Here is a 22,011-nt window from a genome sequence, read left to right on the forward strand (position 1 = left end):
TCAACAAATTAAAGAATAAAAACCACATGACTGTCTCAAGAGATGCAGAAAAAGCTTTTGACAAAATTCAACACCCATTTATGATAAAAACTCTCCATGAAGTGTGCATAGAGGGAACACACTTCAGCATAATAAAGGCCATATATGACAAACCCACAGCTAACATCATTCTCATCAGTGAAAAGCTAAAAGCATTTCCTCTAAGACCAGGAACATGGGCTTCCCTGGTGGTGCAGTGGTTGAGAATCCGCCTGTCCATGCAGGGGACACGGGTTCAAGCCCCGGTCTGGGAAGATCCCACATGCCGCGGAGCAACTGGGCCTGTGAGCCACTGAGCCTGCGCATCTGGAGCCTGTGCTCCGCAACAAGAGAGGCCGCGATAGTGAGAGGCCCGCGCACCGTGATGAAGTGGCCCCCGCTCGCTGCAACTAGAGAAAGTCCTCGCACAGAAACGAAGACACAACACAGCCAAAAATAAATAAATAAATAAATAAATAAATTTATTAAAAAAAAAAAAGATCAGGAACAGACAAGGATGTCCACTGTCACCACTTTTATTCAACATAGGGGTTGAAGTCCTGGCACGGCAATCAGAGAAGAAAAAGAAATAAAAGGAATTCAAATTAGAAAAGAAGAAGTAAAACTCTCACTGCAGGGACTTCCCTGGTGGTGCAGTGGTTAAGAATCCGCCTGCCAATGCAGGGGACACGGGTTCGAGCCCTGGTCTGGGAAGATCCCACATGCCACGGAGCAACTAAGCCTGTGCGCCACAGCTACTGAGCCTGCGCTCTAGAGCCTGCGAGCCACAACCACTGAAGCCCAAGTGCCTAGAGGCCGTGCTCTGCAGCAAGAGAAGCCACCGCAATGAGAAGCCCGCGCACCACAACTAGAGAAAGCCCGCGCGCGGCAACAAGAACCCAACCTAACCAAAAATAAATAAATAAAAACCAGGTCTCTTCTGTCCTGGTTCAGCATAAAAAAAAAAAACAAAAAAAAAAACTCTCACCGCAGATGACATGATACGATACATACAAAATCCTAAGGATGCTACCAGAAAACTACTAAAGCTCAACAATGAATTTGATAAAGTTGCAGGATGCAAAATTAATACAAAGAAATCTCTTGCATTCCTATAAACGAACAATGAAAGATCAGAAAGAGAAATTAAAGAAACAATCCCATTTACCATTGCATCAAAAAGAATAAAATACCTAGGATAAACCTACCTAAGGTGACAAAAGACCTGTACTCTGAAAACTATAAGATGCTGATGAAAGAAATCGAAGATGACACAAACAGGTGGAGAGATATACCATGTTCTTGGATTAGAAGAGTCAGTATTGTCAAAATGACTATACTAACCAAGGCAATCTACAGATTCAATGCAATCCCTATCAAATAACCAATGGCATTTTTCACAGAATTAGAACAAAAAAAATCTTAAAATTAGTATGGAGACACTAAAGATCCCGAATAGCCAAAGCAATCTTGAGAAAGAAAAATGGAGCTGGAGGAATAAGGTTCCTTGACTTCAGACTACACTACAAAGTTACAGTCATCAAAATAATATGGTACTGGCACAAAAACAGAAGTACAGATCAATGGAACAGGACAGAAAGCCCAGAAATAAACCCATGCACCTATGGTCAATTAGTCTACGACAAAGAAGGAAATACTCTACAATGGAGGAAAGACTGTCTCTTCAATAAATGGTGCTGGGAAAACTAGATAGCTACATATAAAAAGATGAAATTAGAACATTCTTTAACACCATACACAAAAATAAACTCAAAATGGATTAAAGACCTAAATGTAAGACCGGATACTATAAAACTCCTAGAGAAAACATAGGCAGTACACTCTTTGACATAAATCGCAGCCATATCGTTTTCAAGCTGTCTCCTGGAGTAATGGAAATAAAAACAGAAATAAACAAGTGGGACCTAATTAAACTCAAAAGCTTTTGCACAGCAAAGGAAACTATAAACAAAATGAAAAGACAACCCACAGAATGGGAGAAAATATTTGCAAGTGACATGATTAACAAGGGATTAATATCCAAAAGTTACAAACAGCTCATGCAGCTCAATATAAAAAAAACAAACGACCCAATCAAAAATTGGGCAGAAAACCTAAATAGACATTTCTCCAAAGAAAAGATACAGATGGCCAAGAGGCACATGAAAAGATGCTCAACATTGTTAATTATTAGAGAAATGCAAACCAAAGCTACAATGATATATCACCTCACACCAGTCAGAATGGCCATCATCACAAAGTCTACAAACAATAAATGCTAGAGAGGGTGTGGAGAAAAGGGAACCCTGCTCTACACTGTTGGTGGGAATGTAAGTTGGTACAACCACTATAGATAACAGTATGGAGGTTTCTTAAAAAACTAAAAATAGAGCTACCATATGATCCAGCCATCTCACTCCTGGGCATATACCCAGAGAAAAACATGATTTGGAAGGATATGTGCACCCTGATGTTCACTGCAGTGCTGTTTACAATAGCCAAGACATGTAAGCAATGTAAATGTCCATTGACAGATGAATGGTTAAAGAAGATGTGGTACATTTATATAATGGAATATTACTCAGCCATTAAAAAGAATGAAATAATGCCATTTGCAGCAACATGAATGGACCTGGAGATTATCATACTAAGTGAAGCAAGTGAGACAGAGAAAGACAAATATCATACAATATCACTTAAATGAGGAATCTATAAAAATGATACAAATGAACTTATTTACAAAATAGAAACAGTCTCTCTAAACAGACTTAGAAAACAAATTTATGGTTACCAAAGGGTAAAGGTTTGGGGGAGGGATAAATTGGGAGTCTGGGATTGACATATACGCACTACTATGTATAAAACAGATAATCAACAAGGACCTACTGTATAGCACAGGGAACTCTACACAATTTTCTGTAATAACCTAAATGGGAAAATAATTTGAAAAATAATAGATACATGTATATGTATAACTGAATCACTTTGCTGTACACCTGAAACTAACACAACACTGTTAATCAAGTATACTCCAATATAAGATAAAAATTAAGAAAAAATTGATGGACCTAGAGATCATCATGCTAAGCGAATAAGTCAGACAGAGAAAGACAAATATCATATGATATCACTTATATGTGGAATCTAAAAAAAAGATACAGATGAACTTATTTGCAAAACAGAAACAGACTCACAGACTTCGAAATGTGGAATCCAAAAGAAAATGATACAAATGAACTTATTTGCAAAACAGAAACAGACTCACAGACTTTGAAAGCAGACCTGTGGTTGCCGGCAGGAGGAAATGTGGGGGGGGGGAGGAATAAATTAGGAGTTTGGGATTAACATGTACACCTACTATATGTAAAATAGATAATCAACAGGGACCTACTGTATAGCAAGCACAGGGAACTCTACTCCATTTCTGTAATAACTTATATGGGAAAAGAATCTGAAAAAGAATGGATATATGTATATGTGTAACTGAATCACTTAGCTGTACAGCTGAAACTAACACAACATTGTAAATCAACTATACTCCAATATAAAATAAAAATTAAATTAAAAAAATACAAAAAACAAATACCCACACAAAAATATTAGCAAATCAAACCTAGCATGGTATTATTGGGTTGGCCCAAAAGGTTGTTCAGGTTTTTCCATAATACGTTAAAACCGACCGAACTTTTTGGCCAACCCAATAAAAATTAAAAAAACACACAAAAAACAAATACACACATAAAAATATTAGCAAATCAAACCTAGCATGGTATTATTGGGTAAGATGTATTACTTTCCATAAGATGTTACAGAAAAACCTCACGACATTTTTGGCCAACCCAATAAAAGAACATACTGTGACCAAGTATAATACGTTTCAATGACTAACTATTAGGAAATCTATAATTAATCATATGCAAGTCAAAGGCAGTCAAAAAAGAAAACCCATTTGATTCTCTTGCTAGACACTAAAAGGCCTTTGAAAAAAATTCAAAATCCATTTATTGAGGGAAAAAACCTCAATAAAATAGGAACAGAATAATATTTTCTTTCTACAATGAAGAATATCTCTATAAAAAGTGGGACCAGCACCATTCTTTTCAGAATGGTGAAACATCAAGTGGGGATAAAACAAAAAGGAAAGAGGAAAGGAGGCAATATCAGACTCTCAACATTTTGCTGGATGTTACTGTCAATAGAAGGCAAGAAATGAGAGGGATAAATATTAAAGAGGTGGAGAAAAATGATACTTTACCTGGATATGCTCCAGATAACGAACCAAAAGTGTAAGGTTTAATAAGCGAGTACCATAAGGGGCCAGTACGCAGACAGACAAAATTAATAGCTCACTTACGTACCAGTAGCGACCAGATAGAAAACACAGTGGACCGAAATGAATGAAACTATAACATCTCACTGAAGACGTATAAAAAGACTTGAAAAATTAGAGAGAGATGATCTTGGATAGGAAGACTTACTGTTGTTAAGAAACAAGATACTGGCTTCCCTGGTGGCGCGGTGGTTGAGAATCTGCCTGCTAACGCAGGGGACACGGGTTCGAGCCCTGGTCTGGGAGGATCCCACATGCCGCGGAGCAACTGGGCCCGTGAGCCACAGCTACTGAGCCTGCGCGTCTGGAGCCTGTGCTCCGCAACGGGAGAGGCCGCGATAGTGAGAGGCCCGCGCACCGCGATGAAGAGTGGTCCCCACTTGCCGCAACTAGAGAAAGCCCTCGCACAGAAACGAAGACCCAACACAGCCATAAATAAATAAATTAATTAATTAATTTAAAAAAAAAAAAAAAAAAGAAACAAGATACTCCAAATTATGCCAAACATTTAATCTCATTCCAGTTAAAATCAATTAGTGGGGTCTTGACAAAATAATTCTCAAATTTAGCTAGAAGAAAGAATGTGAAAGAACAGCAGAAGAAATTTTGAAAAACAAGAGTGATTGTCATTTTTCCATACCAGATATTACGAAGTATTTCAAGTATTACAATAGCAAATAGGGGGAGGGGGAGAGGCAGGGGGAGAGGGAAAGGCAGTTTGGGGAGGAGGGGGGAGGGCTGAGGCACTTCCCATCTTTGAGTCCAGCAGCACATTAATGGTCTTTATTGAGTTTACAAAGTTCTGTCAACTCAATACTGTGCAGTCAACATTTATTACATCCCAACCAAGTGTCAGGCATTACACACAGAGCAGTGAATAAGATCGACCCAGTCCCTGGCCTCATGAAGCTTTCTGTCAGGGGGAAGATGAGTAACATAACTGCAAGTGTGGTGAGGATTACCAGAAGGGAGCTTTGGGGACATAGGGATAGGGGTCTGGGAAGACTTATCAGAATAGAGCACTTGGATCCACTCCCTCCACCTCACAAAGGAAACACCGACCTTCCTTATGCCTGTGGGGCCTGCCCCTTTATTGATAGTATGTTTGTCCAGTGAACTGGTGGTTTGGGCACCGGTCTCCTCAGTGAGGTGCCCAGTGGCCAGCACCAGCCTTGAAGACTGGCCTTTGCCTCTGCTCTGCCCTTTGATGGGAATCTGTGGACCCAGGAACCTGTCACACTTGAGTGTGTATCTGCATCCCCTGGCTGGAGCGGGGGCTCTTGTTAAAACAATGCTGGGCCCACCCCACAGTGTCTGATTCCGGAGGTCTTGGTTGGGGCTGGGGGATTTGCTTCTACCTGTCAGGTTCCAGGTGAGACCCTGGGTCAGCCCTGACTTGGAAGCTCTTGCAGACCGATTGAACTGAAATAGGTGGCGCTGTTCTACAACAAGACGAAAGCTGACTGAAAGTCAAGGGAGTGGAACCATCCATTCACTTAAAAACAAAGGACTATCTGCTGGGCAAAGACACCTGGGCCTCCAGTGGCAGGGGTTAGAAGACAGCTCACGTATGCTGAGAGAGAGGAAACCCTGGCTGGCCTGGAGGTCTCCAGGAGCCGAAGTCATCCTGGGGGCTACGACCACTCCCCCTCAAACCTCCATCCCTCCATCAGCAGGACTAAAGATGGGCCTCAGAACCCCGCGTCTGCCACCTCCCAGTGGCCCCTGTCCCCAGTCTCCTCGTCTCCAACTGAGGACCATCAGGACCCTTTCCCTCATGCCCTTGATTTGGGATTCTGTCAGTCTTCACAAGAGCCTAGGCCGCTGGGGCATCCACCATCCCCAAAACCTTCTGTTGTGCCTTCTAGAACTCATGTTCTGCCGTCAGCAAAATGTCCTCTATCCTTAAACTCCTCTGTGAGTGTTCCTCACCTTCTTGCTCAGATGGAAACCTGGTGACACTCCTTCTCTTGCAGCCTTTTAAGTGCATGTGGCTCTCTCTCCCCACACTCCTCCCCCCGCCCCGTCCCCTACCCCATGGGCTGGGAGGTGGGGCAGGTGTTGTCACCGCCAGACCATCCTCCTTCCATTCTCCAGAAAAGGACCCAGTTTTGAGTTTCCTGTCCCGCGAGCCTCATTCCTAGATTCCATCTCCTCACGTCCTGTCCAGGACGTCGCTCTAGCACTTCTCTGTCCCTCCTGCATCAGTCTCCCCCTTTCTACTGGATCTTTCCTATTAGTCCATTAAACGCTTTTAATTTCCATCTTGGAAGAAAAACCCCAAACCTCTTTACCCCAGCTTCTCTCCCCAACTCTGCCCCATTTTTCTTCTTGGAAACACCCTGGAGAGTTGTCCATACTTGGTGGCTCTCACATCTCCTCCCCACCCCCCCGGAGCCAGCTCCAGGCAGACCTTTCCCCACCACGTGTGGAAATGGCTCTGCTCTGGACCACAGTGCCCCACCCCCCCCTACACTGACCCTGACCCAATGGCCAGTTTTCTTTCCTCACCTTCCCTGACCTGCCGGTGGCATTCACCACAGCTGATCACTCCTCTTCCTTGGCCCCAGACACCATACTCCTAGTTTTCCTGTCTCTGTGGCTTCTTCTCTGCCTTCCTTGCTGCTTTTTCTCATTCCCCAGGCTCTCAGTGCTGTCGTGCTCGGCTGCTGGACATTCTCTGTCTGCACTCCTTCAGCATCTACCCTGGTCTATTGACTTTAAATACCAGCCACCCTGTGAGGCATCAGAAATTTATACCTCCAGTCAAACCTCTTCCTTCAGCTCCAGACTTAGATACCCCATGGGCTGCATGACATCACACGTTTGTCATGTCCCCACGAGCTCCTGATCTTTCTTCTCCAAGCTGCTCCTCCACGATCTTCTCCTCTCAGTGAATGGCCTCTACTTTTCCAGGTGCTCAGACCCAGATCCTTTGGAGGCATGTTTGACTTTCCCACCAAGTGGACACAAATGTCATCTTTTCAGTACGGCCTTTACTTGCCATCATACCTAAAGCTTCCACCTTTTATCTGAGTCTCCTTATCCCCTCCTGTTTTAAAATGTTCCTCCTTAGTATTTTCCACCCTTTGAATTGCTCCATGAGGATGGGGATTTTGGTCTGTCCACTGCTATGTTTTCAGTGCTCAGCCTGGTGAGTGGCATGGAGAGAACCTCAGTAAATGCTTACTGAATGAATGATGACGACAGTGAAGGATGAGGTGGTGTTGGCAGCAAGGCAGCGCAGAGCGGGGAGAGGGGGCTGGGAGGGAGGATTCTTAGCCAAGGGAACAATCAGTGCAGGGCAGTGGAGTCAAGAAGGCAGGGCGGGCACGGCAGAGGGAGAGAAGTTCACGGGGCAGGGGCACGTGGGAGGGGTGGGGCAGGGCCTGGGTCCCGGTGTGCATGCGTGTGTGCGCCTGTGAGCGTGCACGGTGGACTCCCGGGGATGGAAGCTGCTGCTGCCCCTCTGTGAACCAGTGGCTTGGGCCTCCCCTCCTGTGGTTCCTGGCCAGTCACGAGGTGTCTGCCCTCTGGCCTCTGGGCGTGGAGGAGGCCAAAGAAGCACAGCCCAGCCAGCAGCAATGGGAGGGGGCCCTGCAGACAGGCCCAGACCCCTGGCTAGATCGGGGCCAGTAGCCTCCTGGATCTTCCCAGCTCCATGCCTGGCACGAGCGGGCCTGTGACATGGAAGGCAAACCCCGGAGTACCAAGGAGCTCCACCGAGAAGCCCATTTTGCCCTGCCCTGACCTTTGCTAAGTTGAAAACTGGCAATAGGATGTTAGAGGGAAAAAATAACCATCCCATCATTTGGGTAGAAGCTCAGCCACTGCCTCCAGGACCCAACTGTCCTCCTCGCGTGTGATGAGGCATTGCTAAGACTGCAGCTGGTGTGGAACAGGCCCCGGGCTCTGAGAGAACACTGCAGCCAGAGCCCTGATCCAGCCTCCTGCCAGGACAGGGAGGACCTAAGGAGAACCCTGGGCAGGGAGGCATCAAAGACCTTGGTACCCTTGGCCCCTGCTTGGTCAGGGTCCTTTCAGAAAAAGTCCTGCATGTTCTTTGTGAGAAACTACCCTTCCCACGGTAGGGATCAGGTGGAGACACAGCTTTCTGCCAGCAGCAAGGCAAAGGCCCAACTGTTTTCCTTTGGCTCTGATCTCCCCTCTTCCTTTGTGTTAATTCACACACTAAAAAGCATTCGAATTAATGTATCTGGGATAAACATATTCGTTTTCTTTTAAACCTGCAAAACCTTCCCATGAAAATATTTGAATACATAACACAAAGGCACATTTTCTTTGGGAAACATCAATCATTTCCAAGGTGAAAGGCAGCATAAATATGTCTTAAGTAAGAGGCACATTCACAAAAGTACCAAGCTGGAGTAATAAACAGATTTGGGAGATTACTATTGTGTTTTGGGAATGAATCGTTACTTGTCTGAACTGTGGGGAGGTTGAGGGTGTTTTTAATTTAATGGATTAATCATTTATTTCTGAAGTTTTTGTTCCTCCTATGGAAGCAATGCGGGAAGTTTGCATGAAGTTATAAATCATGTCAGTGTTTGGGCCTCATCTCCGGGAGGTCTGGAAGGGTTTCCTTTAGCAAACCAGGTCAAGGCAGAGTCCTGGATGGAGAAGAAGCTGCAGAAGATGGTGACCCAGCCTGTATATGGAGGCCTGCCCCTGCCACCAGGGAGTGAGGCAGCTCCAGGGAGAAGTCTATATTTTATTCCTGGCTTGGCAACTTCCTCTGGGTCTTGATTTTCCCATCTGTATAATGCGTTGGAAGGTCTCTGAGGGGCTACCAGCTCAGACCATCTGTGTCCACCAACTACAGTTAAATATGGCTTGAGACAAAACAAAATCTCCCCCATATCTGTCCCATCTTGGACTTTGAATTATATCTGGCCAGGGATTTCCCAAGCATTTGACACATATCCTATCTCATCAGGCCTGTAAGGGAGGAGGCACTATTGTTATTCCCATTTCACAGGTGAGTTTACTCGCCAAAGATGTATGTCAAGGAAGTACCAGCACTTGGATAGGTACTAGGCTTGAATGCAGGTCTCTCTGGCTCAGAGTTCATGTCTTGGCCCTATGACAGAGGTGTCTCCAGCTCGGGTCTGCGCCGTGCCTTGGGTGGAACAGCGCCACCCAGCTCCTGTTTGCGTGAGCGGTATCCCTGTCTCTTGGGCCCACTGGCCACACATTGCCTCCCCAGCACACCTGCCATTCACATGGAGTCTTCTGAGCCCTCAGAGAGGCGGGGAGCTGGCAGGGCCTCCTCTCCCCGCTTCATCTTCCTCCCCTTCTTGTCCTCCCTCTGACTGAGGAGAAGCAAGGAGAAGGAACCGACAGAACATTGTTCCCTGTCTGTGTGTCCTGGGCACCGCCTCGGCTCAGTAAGCCACAGGCCATCTGCCAGGCCAAGAGGGGACCAAATCCCACCACCCACAGCACAGCCGGGCGACCCCACCAATTCTACTCAAGCTGCTCTGGGACATCTTTCATGCTTCTGACTCACGCTTGGGATGACTGATGAAAAGGAACGAATCCCACAGATGAATCTGTTATAGCTTTCTCACATCTTCTCCACGAGATGCCTCAGCAAAGCAGGGCTCCTTCTGGTCTGAGCACAGACGGTGCCTTCTCACCTTCCCAGTCCTCCTGCCCAGAAGCCCCCCGTGCCCACCGCCTCGGTGAGCCTTCCGCAGCAGCCCAGCCCTCCTGGGCCTCCCCCTGGGAACCTGAGCAGCATCGGGCATCGGCACAGTGATCTGCCAAGCCCACCTGGAGCTGGACGACCAAGCCGCGCAGGTCATCAACTTCAGTCCTGCTGCGGGCAGGGGCTGCCCTTATATCTACGCTGTGGGTCCTTCGTTGGATGCTCGCTAAGCCAGCTGTTTCTGACTAGCGTGAGCTCAGCACCAGGGGCAGGGATAAACGAGGCAGGGGTCCTGTCCCCGGTCCCCCACAGTGTGACCCCGACAGCAGATCAACACTGACCTGCTGAACGACCACGTCTGGATTCGCCAACAGCAACAGTGCAATGTCCCAAAGGGGAGGATGGGGCGGAGAAGGCGTCAAGAGTCTAGGCTTTGGTGTCAAGATCCATTTTGCAGTTATATACTAATTGTAGGGCTGGGGTTCCTGGGCAAATCACTTAATCTCTCTGAGCCCTAGTTTCCTCATCTGTGAAACAGAGATGGTGCCCAGTAATTCTTCAGTAAATGTTCCTACTGTCATTGTGTCTTTAGTACCATTTTACTTTCAACGACATCTTCCCACCTTCCCACACAGATAGGGAGGTTTTTCCCTCTCAGTCAACACAGCACACTTCATTTCTGGAATACTCTGAAAACCTCGTGTCTTGTTCCCTGGTCAGCAGGCAATGGACTCATGTCCTTGGGAGGCAACAGCAGATCTACCTTAGTACGGTGCTCCCATGAGGGAGCTGCTTAATGGACCCAAATGCCACCCCCAAGTGCCTGGGGGTCAGCCCAGCCCAGGGACCTTGTGGGCTCCTGGAGTGAGGCCCACCCTAATGGCCCAGCCCAGCCGTCATGGAACTGAGCGAAGTGAGCCATGGCATGAGGTGGAAAGCCCACCGCAAAATGCAGAGGTCCCAGCATGCTGCCGCTGACTCTAGTACTTCGGCTGGAAGAGAAGCCTTAAATCTCTCAGCAATTAGGAAATGGATCTCAGGTGGCCTGTCTCTGGATCTCAGTGGGGAGGTTTTGCTATTTAGACTCCCCTAGGCCCCGAGCAGCCTCTTTAGCAATCGCTGGGCTGGGGCGTGGGTGGGAGTGGAGTGGCTGGGGAGGCTCGAACAGAACTCTCCAGTGTCAGCTGCAGAGTCCACTCCCCACTTGGGTAGCAACAGGAAGCAGCCTAGTCTCTACTTTCAGCCCAGCAACACATGGTGTCCGTGGGCCTGGGCCTTGCTGCCAGATTCAGCACCAGGAGGGAGGAAATGGCTCATTCCCATCATGAGCTCTGTCTCAGAATTCTGGGGGAACAGGAGGCAGAAGGGCCCTCCCAGCACCGTGGACCTGCCATTCATGTATTAAAGGTGTTTAAGACCACAGAGTCTCCTGCAGGCGCCTGTACACCCTGATTCAAGCCAACAAACACAGCCACAAAGCCCCAAAGGATTAAATATGTCCCAGCTCAAGGGAAATACTAATAAAATATGGCTTCGGCACATATGAACATAAAAACCCCTAAAACATCCTATAGGACAAATGTAGAGGCAAGCTGAGCTCACTCTGTTGTCCTTAAATGGCTTGTCACCCAGGATCCCAGAGGTAAGTGACATTGAACCTCATGATGTAATTATTCTCAACACCGCGTACACTTTATCTCAGAGCAGAAGCCCTGGACACAGCTGGCACAAAGGATCTGGGGCTGACTTGGAGCTTTCACATTATTCTCTGGTGCACAGATGCCCTGCTCAGGCCTGCTTGGTGAAAGCAGTAATGTCCAGCTGGGCGTGGCTGGACACGTCTAATTTCCCTGGAGTGCTGATCTGCCACGGCACTGTGATGGCTTGTTTGTTGTGATGGCTGGAGTGGCCAGCAGTGTGACAGAGGGCAGAGCACAAGCCCTGGGTCTAGAATGACACCTACCAGTGGTGTGACCCCAGGAAAGTGACCTTACCTAGAGACTCATCCATAAAGTGGGTTAAAAGATACTGACTGGGAGAGTCCATGTGATGTGTTAGCCCAAGGACTGGCCAGAGAAAGTCTCAGAAAACACTGGCTATTGTAATTGCTGATGTGGTCATCAGCAGGGGTTAATTCTTCTCAGTTTCTGGGAGTCCTGGCAACACAGGGGCCTGTGAGAAGCAAAGAAAACCTGCCGAGCCTGCTGAGGTTCTGCTTGGCTGGGCCCAAGCTGAGGCTCGTTAAGCCTCTGGGGGGAGGGAGGCGGGAACCAGCCCCTTTTGCAGAAAGTAAGGCCTCCCAACTGGATAAGTGATTTGGGTCCACAGTACCTGGAGGAGGAGTGGCGTGTTCTAGACACTGTCTGCTTCTCACTGGATCAAGACCACAACAGCTTGCCATCTCCATGTCACTGTAACCGAGCAGGACCCTATGGGGCCTTCCCGGGACAGACTCCCTCCCAGCCCCCATGTCCTCCACCTGCCTCTTGTCTATAGAAAACCTTTAGACTCCCAGGCCTGCCCTGAGTGCCAAAGAATAAATTTAATCAGACAAGTGAGAAAATGCAGAAAGGAAAACAGTCAAGCAAGACAAAATAATAATAGTTTAGCCATTAAACAAAGTCAAGGACCTTTAGTTCCTCCTCAAGGGCTATAGATAATATTCGGAGCCATGCCCTTTGAGCTGTTTTGCAGATCCTGAAACCCCCACCAGGTGGAAGAAGTTAACTCTATGCTGTCCACAAGTACGTAGAACCCAGACCGGTTGGAACCAGAAGGTTGACGGTATTGACTCCCGATTACCTCACCACCAACCAATCAAAAGAATGTCCACGATCTGATCACGCGCCCCACAGCACCCCACCCCCAACCCCCGTCTTTAAAACCTCTCCCTGAAAGCCTTCGGGAGTTGGGTCCTTTTGAGCACTAGCTGCCTGGACTTTTTGCTTGGCACCCTCCAACAAACACTGTGCTTTCCTTCACCACAACCCAGTGTCAGTAGACTGGCTTTACCTTGAGCAGGCAGGTGGACCCAAGTTCGGTTTGGTAACATCACCTACAGGGCACACTGCACATTCTACAGGGGCGTACTGGAGATGCTGGGTGTGACCTGCCTTAGTGACTCACCCCCTCCCACCTTAACTCACTTCATCAGAGGAGGCTTTGGGGGAAGCCAGACCAGGAAATGAGTTGGCAGACTCTGCCCCTGCCTGCTCGCCCCCCTCCCCAGCCCCTCTTTACTTACAGGAAAGATGGGACATTTTGGGGTCAGGTATTTCTTTAAGAAGACAGAATGCAGGAGGGGAGGAGGGTTGTTCTGAGCAGCGTTTGGGAACACTTTGGGGGGACAACATGCATGGAGCCATTTACTAACCATTCACCTGCAGGACGTGGGTCTGGAACAGCTGCTCGTAGCCAGAGGCATGGCAGGTGTAATTGCCCATGTGGATGGTGGTCACCTTGGTGATGTAGAGGGAGTCGTCCTCTCCAAAGTCCTGCTGGGGCAAGGAAGACAACAAGATTGGCTTCTCTGTTGAGTAGCCTGGGAAGGATAGCCAGGTCTCCGGTTTTGCAGGAAAATAGAAACCCTGTAGCTGCGAGAGACTTCCTTTCTGCCTGGCCCCCTTACTCAGCCAGAGCTCCCTGCAGGGCTGGGCAGCAGGACCTCCATGTCTCTTCCGTGTTGCTTGCCCAGACCCTGTACATCCTTTTAAGATCTTGTTCACCTTCTCTGTGAGGTCTGGCTTGAACACCTTCCCCAGCACCCTCCCTCTCCATTTCTACAACTGGGCTCACCTGCCCCTCCTGTGCTGCTGCTTGGCTGGTTTCCTGGGCTCTTGTCCACCTGTTGAGAAGCTCTGGAGGGCGGCCTCCTTTAGGGTCAGCCCTCTTTTTCTTAAAGGGCCAGATAGCAAACGTTTTTGGCTTTCTGGGCCATAGGGTTTCTGTCAACTACTCAGCCCCGCCTTGTAGCATGAAAATAGCCATACCAATGCCTAAATTAATGAGTATCACTATGTTCCAATGAAATTTTATTAAAAAAAAATGTGGTGGGCTGCCTTTGGCCCATGGGCTATAGTTTGCCTACCACTGGTTTAGATCTCACCCCCATCTCCAAATAATTTCAGGCAGCTTACAGAGATCTGGGTAACCTAAGAGAAGGGAAATTGAACTCTGAGGAAAATGAGGGCAAACAAAAAACAAGGGCAGGGATGTACTAGAGCAGAAGGGGCTGATGCCAGGGGTTCCATGAGAAATGGCTCAGTAAGCCTTGTCCCTGTGACCTCTGCAGCCTCACAGAGTGGGATCTTATTTGGCCAGCACATGGGGAGGGATGGGCAGGAGGGGGCTTTGAGCTGGTCAGAGTCCCCTGGTGAGCGCTGGGCATGCAGCACTCCCCCAGGGCTTTTCCAGCCAGCTGCCTTGTCTCCTGCAGAACAATGCACAATGCTGGCCCTATCCAGGCACCAACTGCAGACATGCTGGGGAATGGAATTACCGGTGTTTCAGGGAGACCTTTCATCAGGTTTGGCTTTAGCTAGCAAACATCTCCGAGGTGTGGTGCTCAGAGCTGATGGGACAGAGGAGGTCCTGGCTCCCTGGTGAGAAACAGGCCTGGGCAGTACTAGCTGTGAGGAGTGATGGGGGAAGCCCAGTGCTGGCACTCAAGATACTCAGGTTTTAGCTTGAACTCTGGCACTGATCAATGTTCCCTCATCCCTCTGGGCACTGGCTTCCCCACCTGTAAGTTGTGGACAATTTATATGCCCTATCTGCCTCCTGGGGTGATGGGGAGATCTGGCAAGAGAATGCCCACGAGTACATTTTCCAATGTGGGAAGTGTGACATACATGGGGGCTGCTACTCTTCTTATTATTAACAAAAGATGCAAAACTCCTCTTGACCCCCTGGAGACAACACCAAACCATCCCTCCCGTCATTCTCCCTGTCCTTCCTGAGCTTCCTTTTTCCACAGAAGCAATCTCGTGGCAGGAGGGACGGAAGGCCACCAGTCAGTGTGGCACAAGGATTGTCCAAGGGCCCGGCCACAACCATCATGAGTCCTTTAAAGATGCTTTCTGGCTAATTAACCCAATGAAGGGTGCAGGCCCAAGAGAAGTTTGGGTTAAGGCACAGGTTGGAAGGTGGAGAGTGGATGCATGCAGCCTGCTTTCAGTATCAAGGAAAAAAATACTCAGAAGTGCTCCCAGTGGAGTGAAATATTGGAGAAGGCTGCTGTAAGAAACCCTTAGAGTTTTCTCTGAAACATTGCTCTGCTGTAAAAAGCCCCATTCCTATCACGCAGTGGAAGCTTCCCTAATAAAAATAAAACACCAGATAGCTTATTTGTCCTGTGGCATAACAGAGTCATAAAGGGTTCATACCTGAGTTGCTTATGAAAAGTTAATGGTTAGTCAGTTCTGGGGTTGACATATTTCTAATCTAAGTTGTTTCCTGTGTCAAAACCTAAGTCTGCAGGAAAATACATTTTGCTTGGAGTCTCAGCGGTGGAATGGCATCTCGAAAGAGGGCTGGGGAGCTGGGTGCGGCCCCACCTTGGGGAACCTCAATACCTCACTTGGTTGGTTCCTGGACAGACTCCATCCCAAAGGGCAACACCAGAGCTGTTTGTAAGGGGTTTGGTGCTGGGGACCCCCCGGCATTTCCCTCTGTGCTGCCTTCTTGAGCCTTCATACCCACAGCCCTTCCTCACAGGAGGGCCCTTGTAGTCAGTCTCAGGTTCTGGCACCCCCTGCTCTTCTTGCCACCTCAGTGGGGTTGGGTGGTCATGGGACCACAGGCTGAGAAGAGCCCCCAGGCTGAGGTTCCCACAGATCAACTGCAGAGTGGTGCCCAGTAATAACACCAGCTCACAGCCTCCACGAGCTAACTGTGTGCTGGGAATCTTGACATACGTCGCTTTGTTTAAGCCTCAGAGAAAACCCTGAAAACCATAAAGCAAAACAAATGCCCAGTCCCCATGGGGTGAGAAAGTAGAGCTCTCCTGCGCAATATATTCAGAGTCTGACCTTCTCTCACCACCTCCACTGCTACTGCCGTGGGCCAGACGCACGGCCCTCCGCCGCTGCCCCTCTGCGCCGCAGCCAGACCACGCCCCCCTCACTCAGAGTCCCAGCCCTAGAGGGTCTGCAGGGATGACCTGCCGTCCCCTCTCCGCCCCGTCTCCTTCCACGCTCCCTTGCTCATTCCTGTCCAGCACTGTGGCCCCTTGCTGTTGCTCCAACATGCCCGGCATCCTGCCCCCTCAGGAACTTTCTCCTCCTTGTCCCACTGCCCCAGGACTATCAGTCTGGCTTGCTCTACCTCCTTCAAGTCCGCTCATATGTTATCTGCCGGCCCTATCTGTAACCCCCACGGAGCACCTGGCACGCACTTACTCCCATTTAGCATACTGTTTGCTGCGTGTCTCCCCAGCTAGAATGTGAGCTCCGCCCTCGTGCCTGCTGCGCTCTGCTGTGTCCCCAGTGCCTAGCGGAGCCCGACACAGAGTGAGCCCTCAGTGGATATTCGCTGAGCAGACTGCACACGGCGCTGAGCTAGGCTCTCTGCAGGGGCTGTGCCCTGGTTCCGGTTCTTTGGGTTCGACAATGGAGGCGCCCACCTCCTGCCTTCCTGTGCCCCCAAATGTTACCAATCACACGGGGTCCAAAGCAAGTGGCTGGTGGGGAGGCAGAGAGCTGGTCTCAAGTCTTGTCCCTGCTTTCCCACCCTGCCCCCTTCTCCATGCTGCATCCTCAGGCCTGGGCACACTGGGAGGGCTCAGCTCAGTGTAGCAGGCAGAGCCCATGCGTGTAGTCCCACACCGGGCTGATGGCTTCTGGGAGCCCCTAACAGAGTTGCTTAACCTCTCCGTCTGGTTTTCCTCACTGCTCCTGGGAGCAGAGGCATGTCCCCTGGGTGATCGCTCAGGTGTGGAGGCGTGTGGGTTGCCGGATGCGTTATGGCTCTACTTCGAGCACCTAACTCATTACCAGCCTGTGAGTTAGGCTCTGGGGAGAACCTGACTCTGTACTAAGTAAAATAATGGCTCTGGGCTGAAACAATAGGCATCATATAATTACAGGAAAAAAGTGCATATTATTTTCTGGAGCATGAATACTGGCTACAGAAATCAAATTTACCTCATTAGATGTAAGGAAATTACTTTAAAAATTGATTTAGAAGAAGTTACATAAAACTAAACCTGCAATCCTTCTCCTCCTGAAGGTTTTCTGAGGTGTGTCTGAATGTTGCTATCAGTGCTTGATTGCATCTCTGTAACCGTCTTTTTATGGATGGCTTTTTTTTCTTTTGCTCTGATGCATAGAAATGTATTAGCAAAATCAAGGTTCCTTCCAGAAATAAACAGATGCCAGATTAGACCATTCTTTGTATTGATGCACACCTGTCTTTGGAAAAGAGACAGTTTTACTTAAAGGTATGTATTTTTTGCCTTTTAAAAAGCTATTTTCTAAGTATCTGTCCTTAATAAAGTAATTAAATGAAACTTCAGTATTAAACAATATTTAAGCAGAGGCAAGATGGGGGGATGTTGTCATAGTGATACATGTGAGTCAGGTCTAAGTAATATGAAAATGAGCCATCAGTGCTGATTATTTAGTGACTAAACGTTAGACACAAGGACTCCAGAGTGATTTCAGAGGTTAGGTTAATGGTACTGTCAGTGCTACAAAGTTTAGAAACATTTATTCAGAGCTTTTCTAGCTCTGCCCTTCTCAGGAGCACTCTTGGCTCTCTTTGGAGAGGATGGAGTAAAGGAGAGGGTCTTTTCCCCCAGGCTGGTTTGACTCTGGCCCCCAGAATTTCACTAACCCTAGCATCCCACCTGCACAAATGCACCCAAACACTGAGCGATGCAGCGCCTTGGTGACGGCCGGTCCTCAGAGATGTCTGCACTCACATGAACACACACACCCATTATCCAGACCCAGCAAAGACCAGATGCATCATTGGTGGGCACAGACAAACACCCTTGGGAACACATGCAGTAAACATGAGCATGTGTGCACACACATGTTCCAAACCACTGCTCTCTCTACACAGCTGACCCCTTGGACTCACACTGGGGTTCCCGTGTTGGTCACCTCCTTCTAGCCCCTCAGAGGACAGACCTGTCACTCTGCGAGGGCCTGCAGAAGCAGTCCTCTTGATCAAAGTTCTCTTAAAAGAGAAGTCCCTGCAACTTGAAGCAATGCCTAAGTGGCCACTGAGCCCCCAGGGGAAGGCTGCTGCGGACAGTCACGTTCGGTGTGAGCAGCCTGGAGTGGGTCTGTCCTCCTGCCCACTCCCAGGCCTGGCCCAGGGCAGGGAGCCACAGGTGTGGGAGAAGGCTCTGTGGGCAGGCTCCGGGCTTCCCCAGGACTGTGGGGAGTGTGCAGTCACTTGCTGCCTGGGGTTTATGTGGTCAGTGCTAAAGGGGAGGCACCTCATCTCTCTGTGCACCCCTATCCTGTGCCCATGTGTGGCATGGTGCCTGGTGCATAACGGGAGCTCAGTTAGTGTTTGCTGAATGAATGGAGGTGTGTCAGCCTAGAGTGCTGGCTCGTGGGGAGCCATAGGAAGTGAAGTGAAGAAGTAACGTTACCCAGAGAGGAGTCTGGCCTTTGCCCTCAGCTCTTGGGAGGTGAACTCTAGGCCTTGGGATGTGCCTTAGTTTGCTTGAGCAAACCAGAGCATCTAACAATGTGATTTATGATGGGAGCCCTGCACCACATGGTACCAGCTCTGCCTCCTGTCTCCTGGCTGGATACTAGGGGTCAGCCATGCGGGCAGTATGGGATCGAGTGCTAGTGAAGGCTCTGGACACAGACTTGGGTGAGCTTCCCTGGTAGGTATGTTGTTACACGTCTATGCCGGGAACCATGACCGCGCCAGGAGACAATGGAAGCTCCGCACGTGGACCCTCCTGGACTCTGTCCTGTGGGCTTCTTCTCCTGGCTGATTTTAATCTGTACTCCTTCCTGATGATAAACCATAACTGTGAGCATAACAGCTGTCAGTGAGCTCTGTGAGTCCTTCTAGTTAAATTATTAAACCTAAAGGTAGCTTGGGGAACTCCCCAAACTTGAAATTGATGTCAGAGTGAGGCCGTTCCTGTATGAACTGCTGTCTCTAACTTTGTAATTGGTTCCAGAACTCAAATGGGGGAGATTCTGACCCAGTTGTGTGGATGCTAAGCATTTGCCCTGGGGACAAGCTTGAGTGTCTGAGTGCACACAGGGGCCTGGGTACCTGTACGAGAAGGCTCACGCCAGAGACATTGCTTTGAGCACCAGCTCGTCCATCCCCAGAGGCCAGAGGGCAGACACCTCTTGACTGGCCAGGACTCTAGAGTATATCACGTGGATGAGTGGCAGCTCCTGGGGTCTTCCGGGGAGTTGCAGGCCTGAGCCCCTGAATGGGGCTTCAGATACTTAACTGATCAGCCCTGTGTGCCCAGCCTGGGTGGGAAGGGACTCAGGCGCTAGACTGCCCTGCAGGGTCAACTGAAGTTCCACACCATCTCGAACCTGCTGCCTTCATCTGGGAACCCTGCAACCCTCCCCCCGGGGGCCCCTTGCATCACGAGTCCCCAGGCCTAGAGGGCCTTACCAGCTCCTCTAAGCTGGGTCACACTCCCAGCCAAGATAGCTGATAGGCATTCTTGCTGTTCCGGAAACACCCCAGGGAGGATTTGATTAAATTTCCTTCCATGGCTCATTTCAGGGACCAACAAGGCTTGCAATCAGGAATTTTCTCCTGCTATGGTGTTTAAAAATCTTATACACCACTGGAGGGAGTATAAACTGGTGCAACCTTTTTGGAGGGAGATTTGGCAATATCCATCAAAACTGAAAACATGTCCACTCTTGGGTATAGTTATTCCACTTCTAAGAACTTAATCTTACAGGGCTGCTTACACAAATGTGCAAAGAGGTATGTATAAGGATGTTCACCACAGTGTCGTTTTCATTAGATAAAGCCTGAAAACAGCCTGAATGTGAGCTCCCCTGCGTAGGGCTTGGGGCTCTGCATTCAGGGTCGGGAAGCTGGATCAGAACCTTCCTGAGGGACTCTGTACCTTTGAGATGGGGCCAGAAGAGGTCACTGAGCACAAGTAAAGCCTTGAAGCTAGTACTATTGAGACAGGTTGGGACCTGGGCCCCTTTGCTGCAGCGCTGCAGTGCTTGCACCTGGACACACCTCTCCTCGAGCAACAGAATGCAAAGAAACTGTATGGGACTAAAAATAACTGCGCGCATGCGCAGTTCGGGCAAATTCCGGACAAAAGATACAAAGAGACCAAAAAACCCAACTGCCACTTTTGAACAGCCTGGAGCAAAACCAAGGGGTCGGAAGCAAAGCAGGGTACTGCGTATGCCCTCTGCACACAACACCACCGAAGGGGTGGGCAAACCACGTAAGCTGGCCCTCCAGCCCGACCCCCCGGACACACCCCTACTCTCACCTCATGTAAAGAACAAGCTCCCTGATTCCACCCCGCTCAGCTAGCTAGTGAGCCAGCAAGGGTTCCTGTTGTTTGTTCTCGCTCCCCGCTGCTGCAGCAGGGGCCCCAATAAAGCCTTGTCTGAGTTTTTTGTCTGGCCTCTGATCAATTTCTGTTGATTAAAGAGGCCAAAAACCCTGGTCGGTAACACTATGGGGAAAGAGGGGTGATCCTGAGGAGGCCACTGAGAAAGCCAAGGCCAGTGGAGGTATTTGGGAGGGCAGAGACCCCCGTGAGTTCCACAGGCTGATGTACCATGGGCCCAGGCCCTGTCTCTTGGAGAGCTCTGGCCAATTCTCATGGTTTGAGCTCATCCAAAGCTCAAAAGAACCGGTTGTTCATCTGTAACCAGGGTTTTTGACATGAGCTGGCCAAAGGCTTTGAGTGCTTCAAGTATACTGTTTTCCAAGATTTTAAAACAAAATGTACCCAAGCGTTTAATGAGATTATTTTAATGCAGAACCTACAACCACTGTCTAGCATGTTGCAAACAGCTCTCCATGCTAATCAAACGCCTCTCATCTTTTTACAATAGATTCATGACTGGTTCATACAAAGACAATAAGAATCAAATGAGTCATGAGCTCTTAAATCATTCTCTTTTGGTCTTTTTAATAACTCACTTCCAAAGAAGAGCTGGCTGAGAGCATATGCTTCATTAGAGTTATTTGTTCATGGTTTTACACCATATAGGCATGGGGAAAAAGTGAATCTTTTAACACATCCTTCAAACACTGCCACAAATAATTTCTTTTAATAGGTTTTGTTTTTCTGCTTTTGTCACTGTACTCTGCCTGCCGACATCTGAAAGCCCCCAAGAGGGAGATTTGGTGAAAGAAAAAAAACAGCAAAAAAGAGTGGCTTTTTCAAGTCATCTGCAATATATGGGGTTTGCTATAAGCCTTTTTTTTTTTTTTTTTTTTTAAAGAAGAATACAATAGAAAAATGTTTCCTCTCCCTGAGAATATCTCGGCCAAACAATTCCACGTGCTGGTCTCAGAGCCTTCTGCCTTCTCTTTGCTGTGGCAGAGGCTGGTGGCTAATGAGACCTCTAGCACCAGACACATGGGCTGCACCAGGAGGGGACACATCCACTGGGGCTTGGACACTGCAGCGGTTACTGTTGAAGCAGGAGGCAGGCCCAGCTGCCCCAGGGTGAGGCCTTGGCAATGCTTGGTGCTAGGTGCTGTGTCCTAAGAGCAAGGAACCCGGGGAGCTCTGGCTTGGGTGTGCAGGCTGGCTGCAGGCCCTGGCAAGTTCCTGGACCCTCTGACTAACAGAACCCCACTTGCCTCACAGGGCTGCGATGAGGATTAAATGCTTGTGAGTGGACTAGCATGGAAACTGGCTCCTGGACACAGCAGTGGCTTAGTACCGATGGTAGAAACAACAGCATTAACGCTAGCAAGGATTCAGGGGTCGGCTATTTTCTGGGACTTTGGGGATGTCTTCTCCCTGCTTCTCCTCCCCTGATGGGCAGCCCCT

At 48.8% G+C, this 22,011-nt stretch overlaps 1 protein-coding gene across 4 annotated transcripts in view; it reads right to left on the minus strand.

Annotated features, from left to right (window-relative positions):
- The window catches only part of FSTL4 (follistatin like 4), a 734,451-nt gene that overhangs the window by 46,460 nt on the left and 665,980 nt on the right, over window positions 1-22,011 (minus strand). For 3 of the 4 annotated variants that reach the window (XM_068535874.1, XM_068535873.1, XM_068535875.1), the window contains one exon: window positions 13,393-13,516. In XM_068535874.1, coding sequence (XP_068391975.1) covers window positions 13,393-13,516 — 124 coding nt within the window. The remainder of the gene's footprint in view (window positions 1-13,392; window positions 13,517-22,011) is intronic. The other variant, XM_068535876.1, reaches the window with a different exon arrangement.

The sequence above is a fragment of the Eschrichtius robustus genome, chromosome 2 (genome assembly GCF_028021215.1).
Source record: "Eschrichtius robustus isolate mEscRob2 chromosome 2, mEscRob2.pri, whole genome shotgun sequence".
Taxonomy (NCBI): Eukaryota; Metazoa; Chordata; class Mammalia; order Artiodactyla; family Eschrichtiidae; genus Eschrichtius; species Eschrichtius robustus.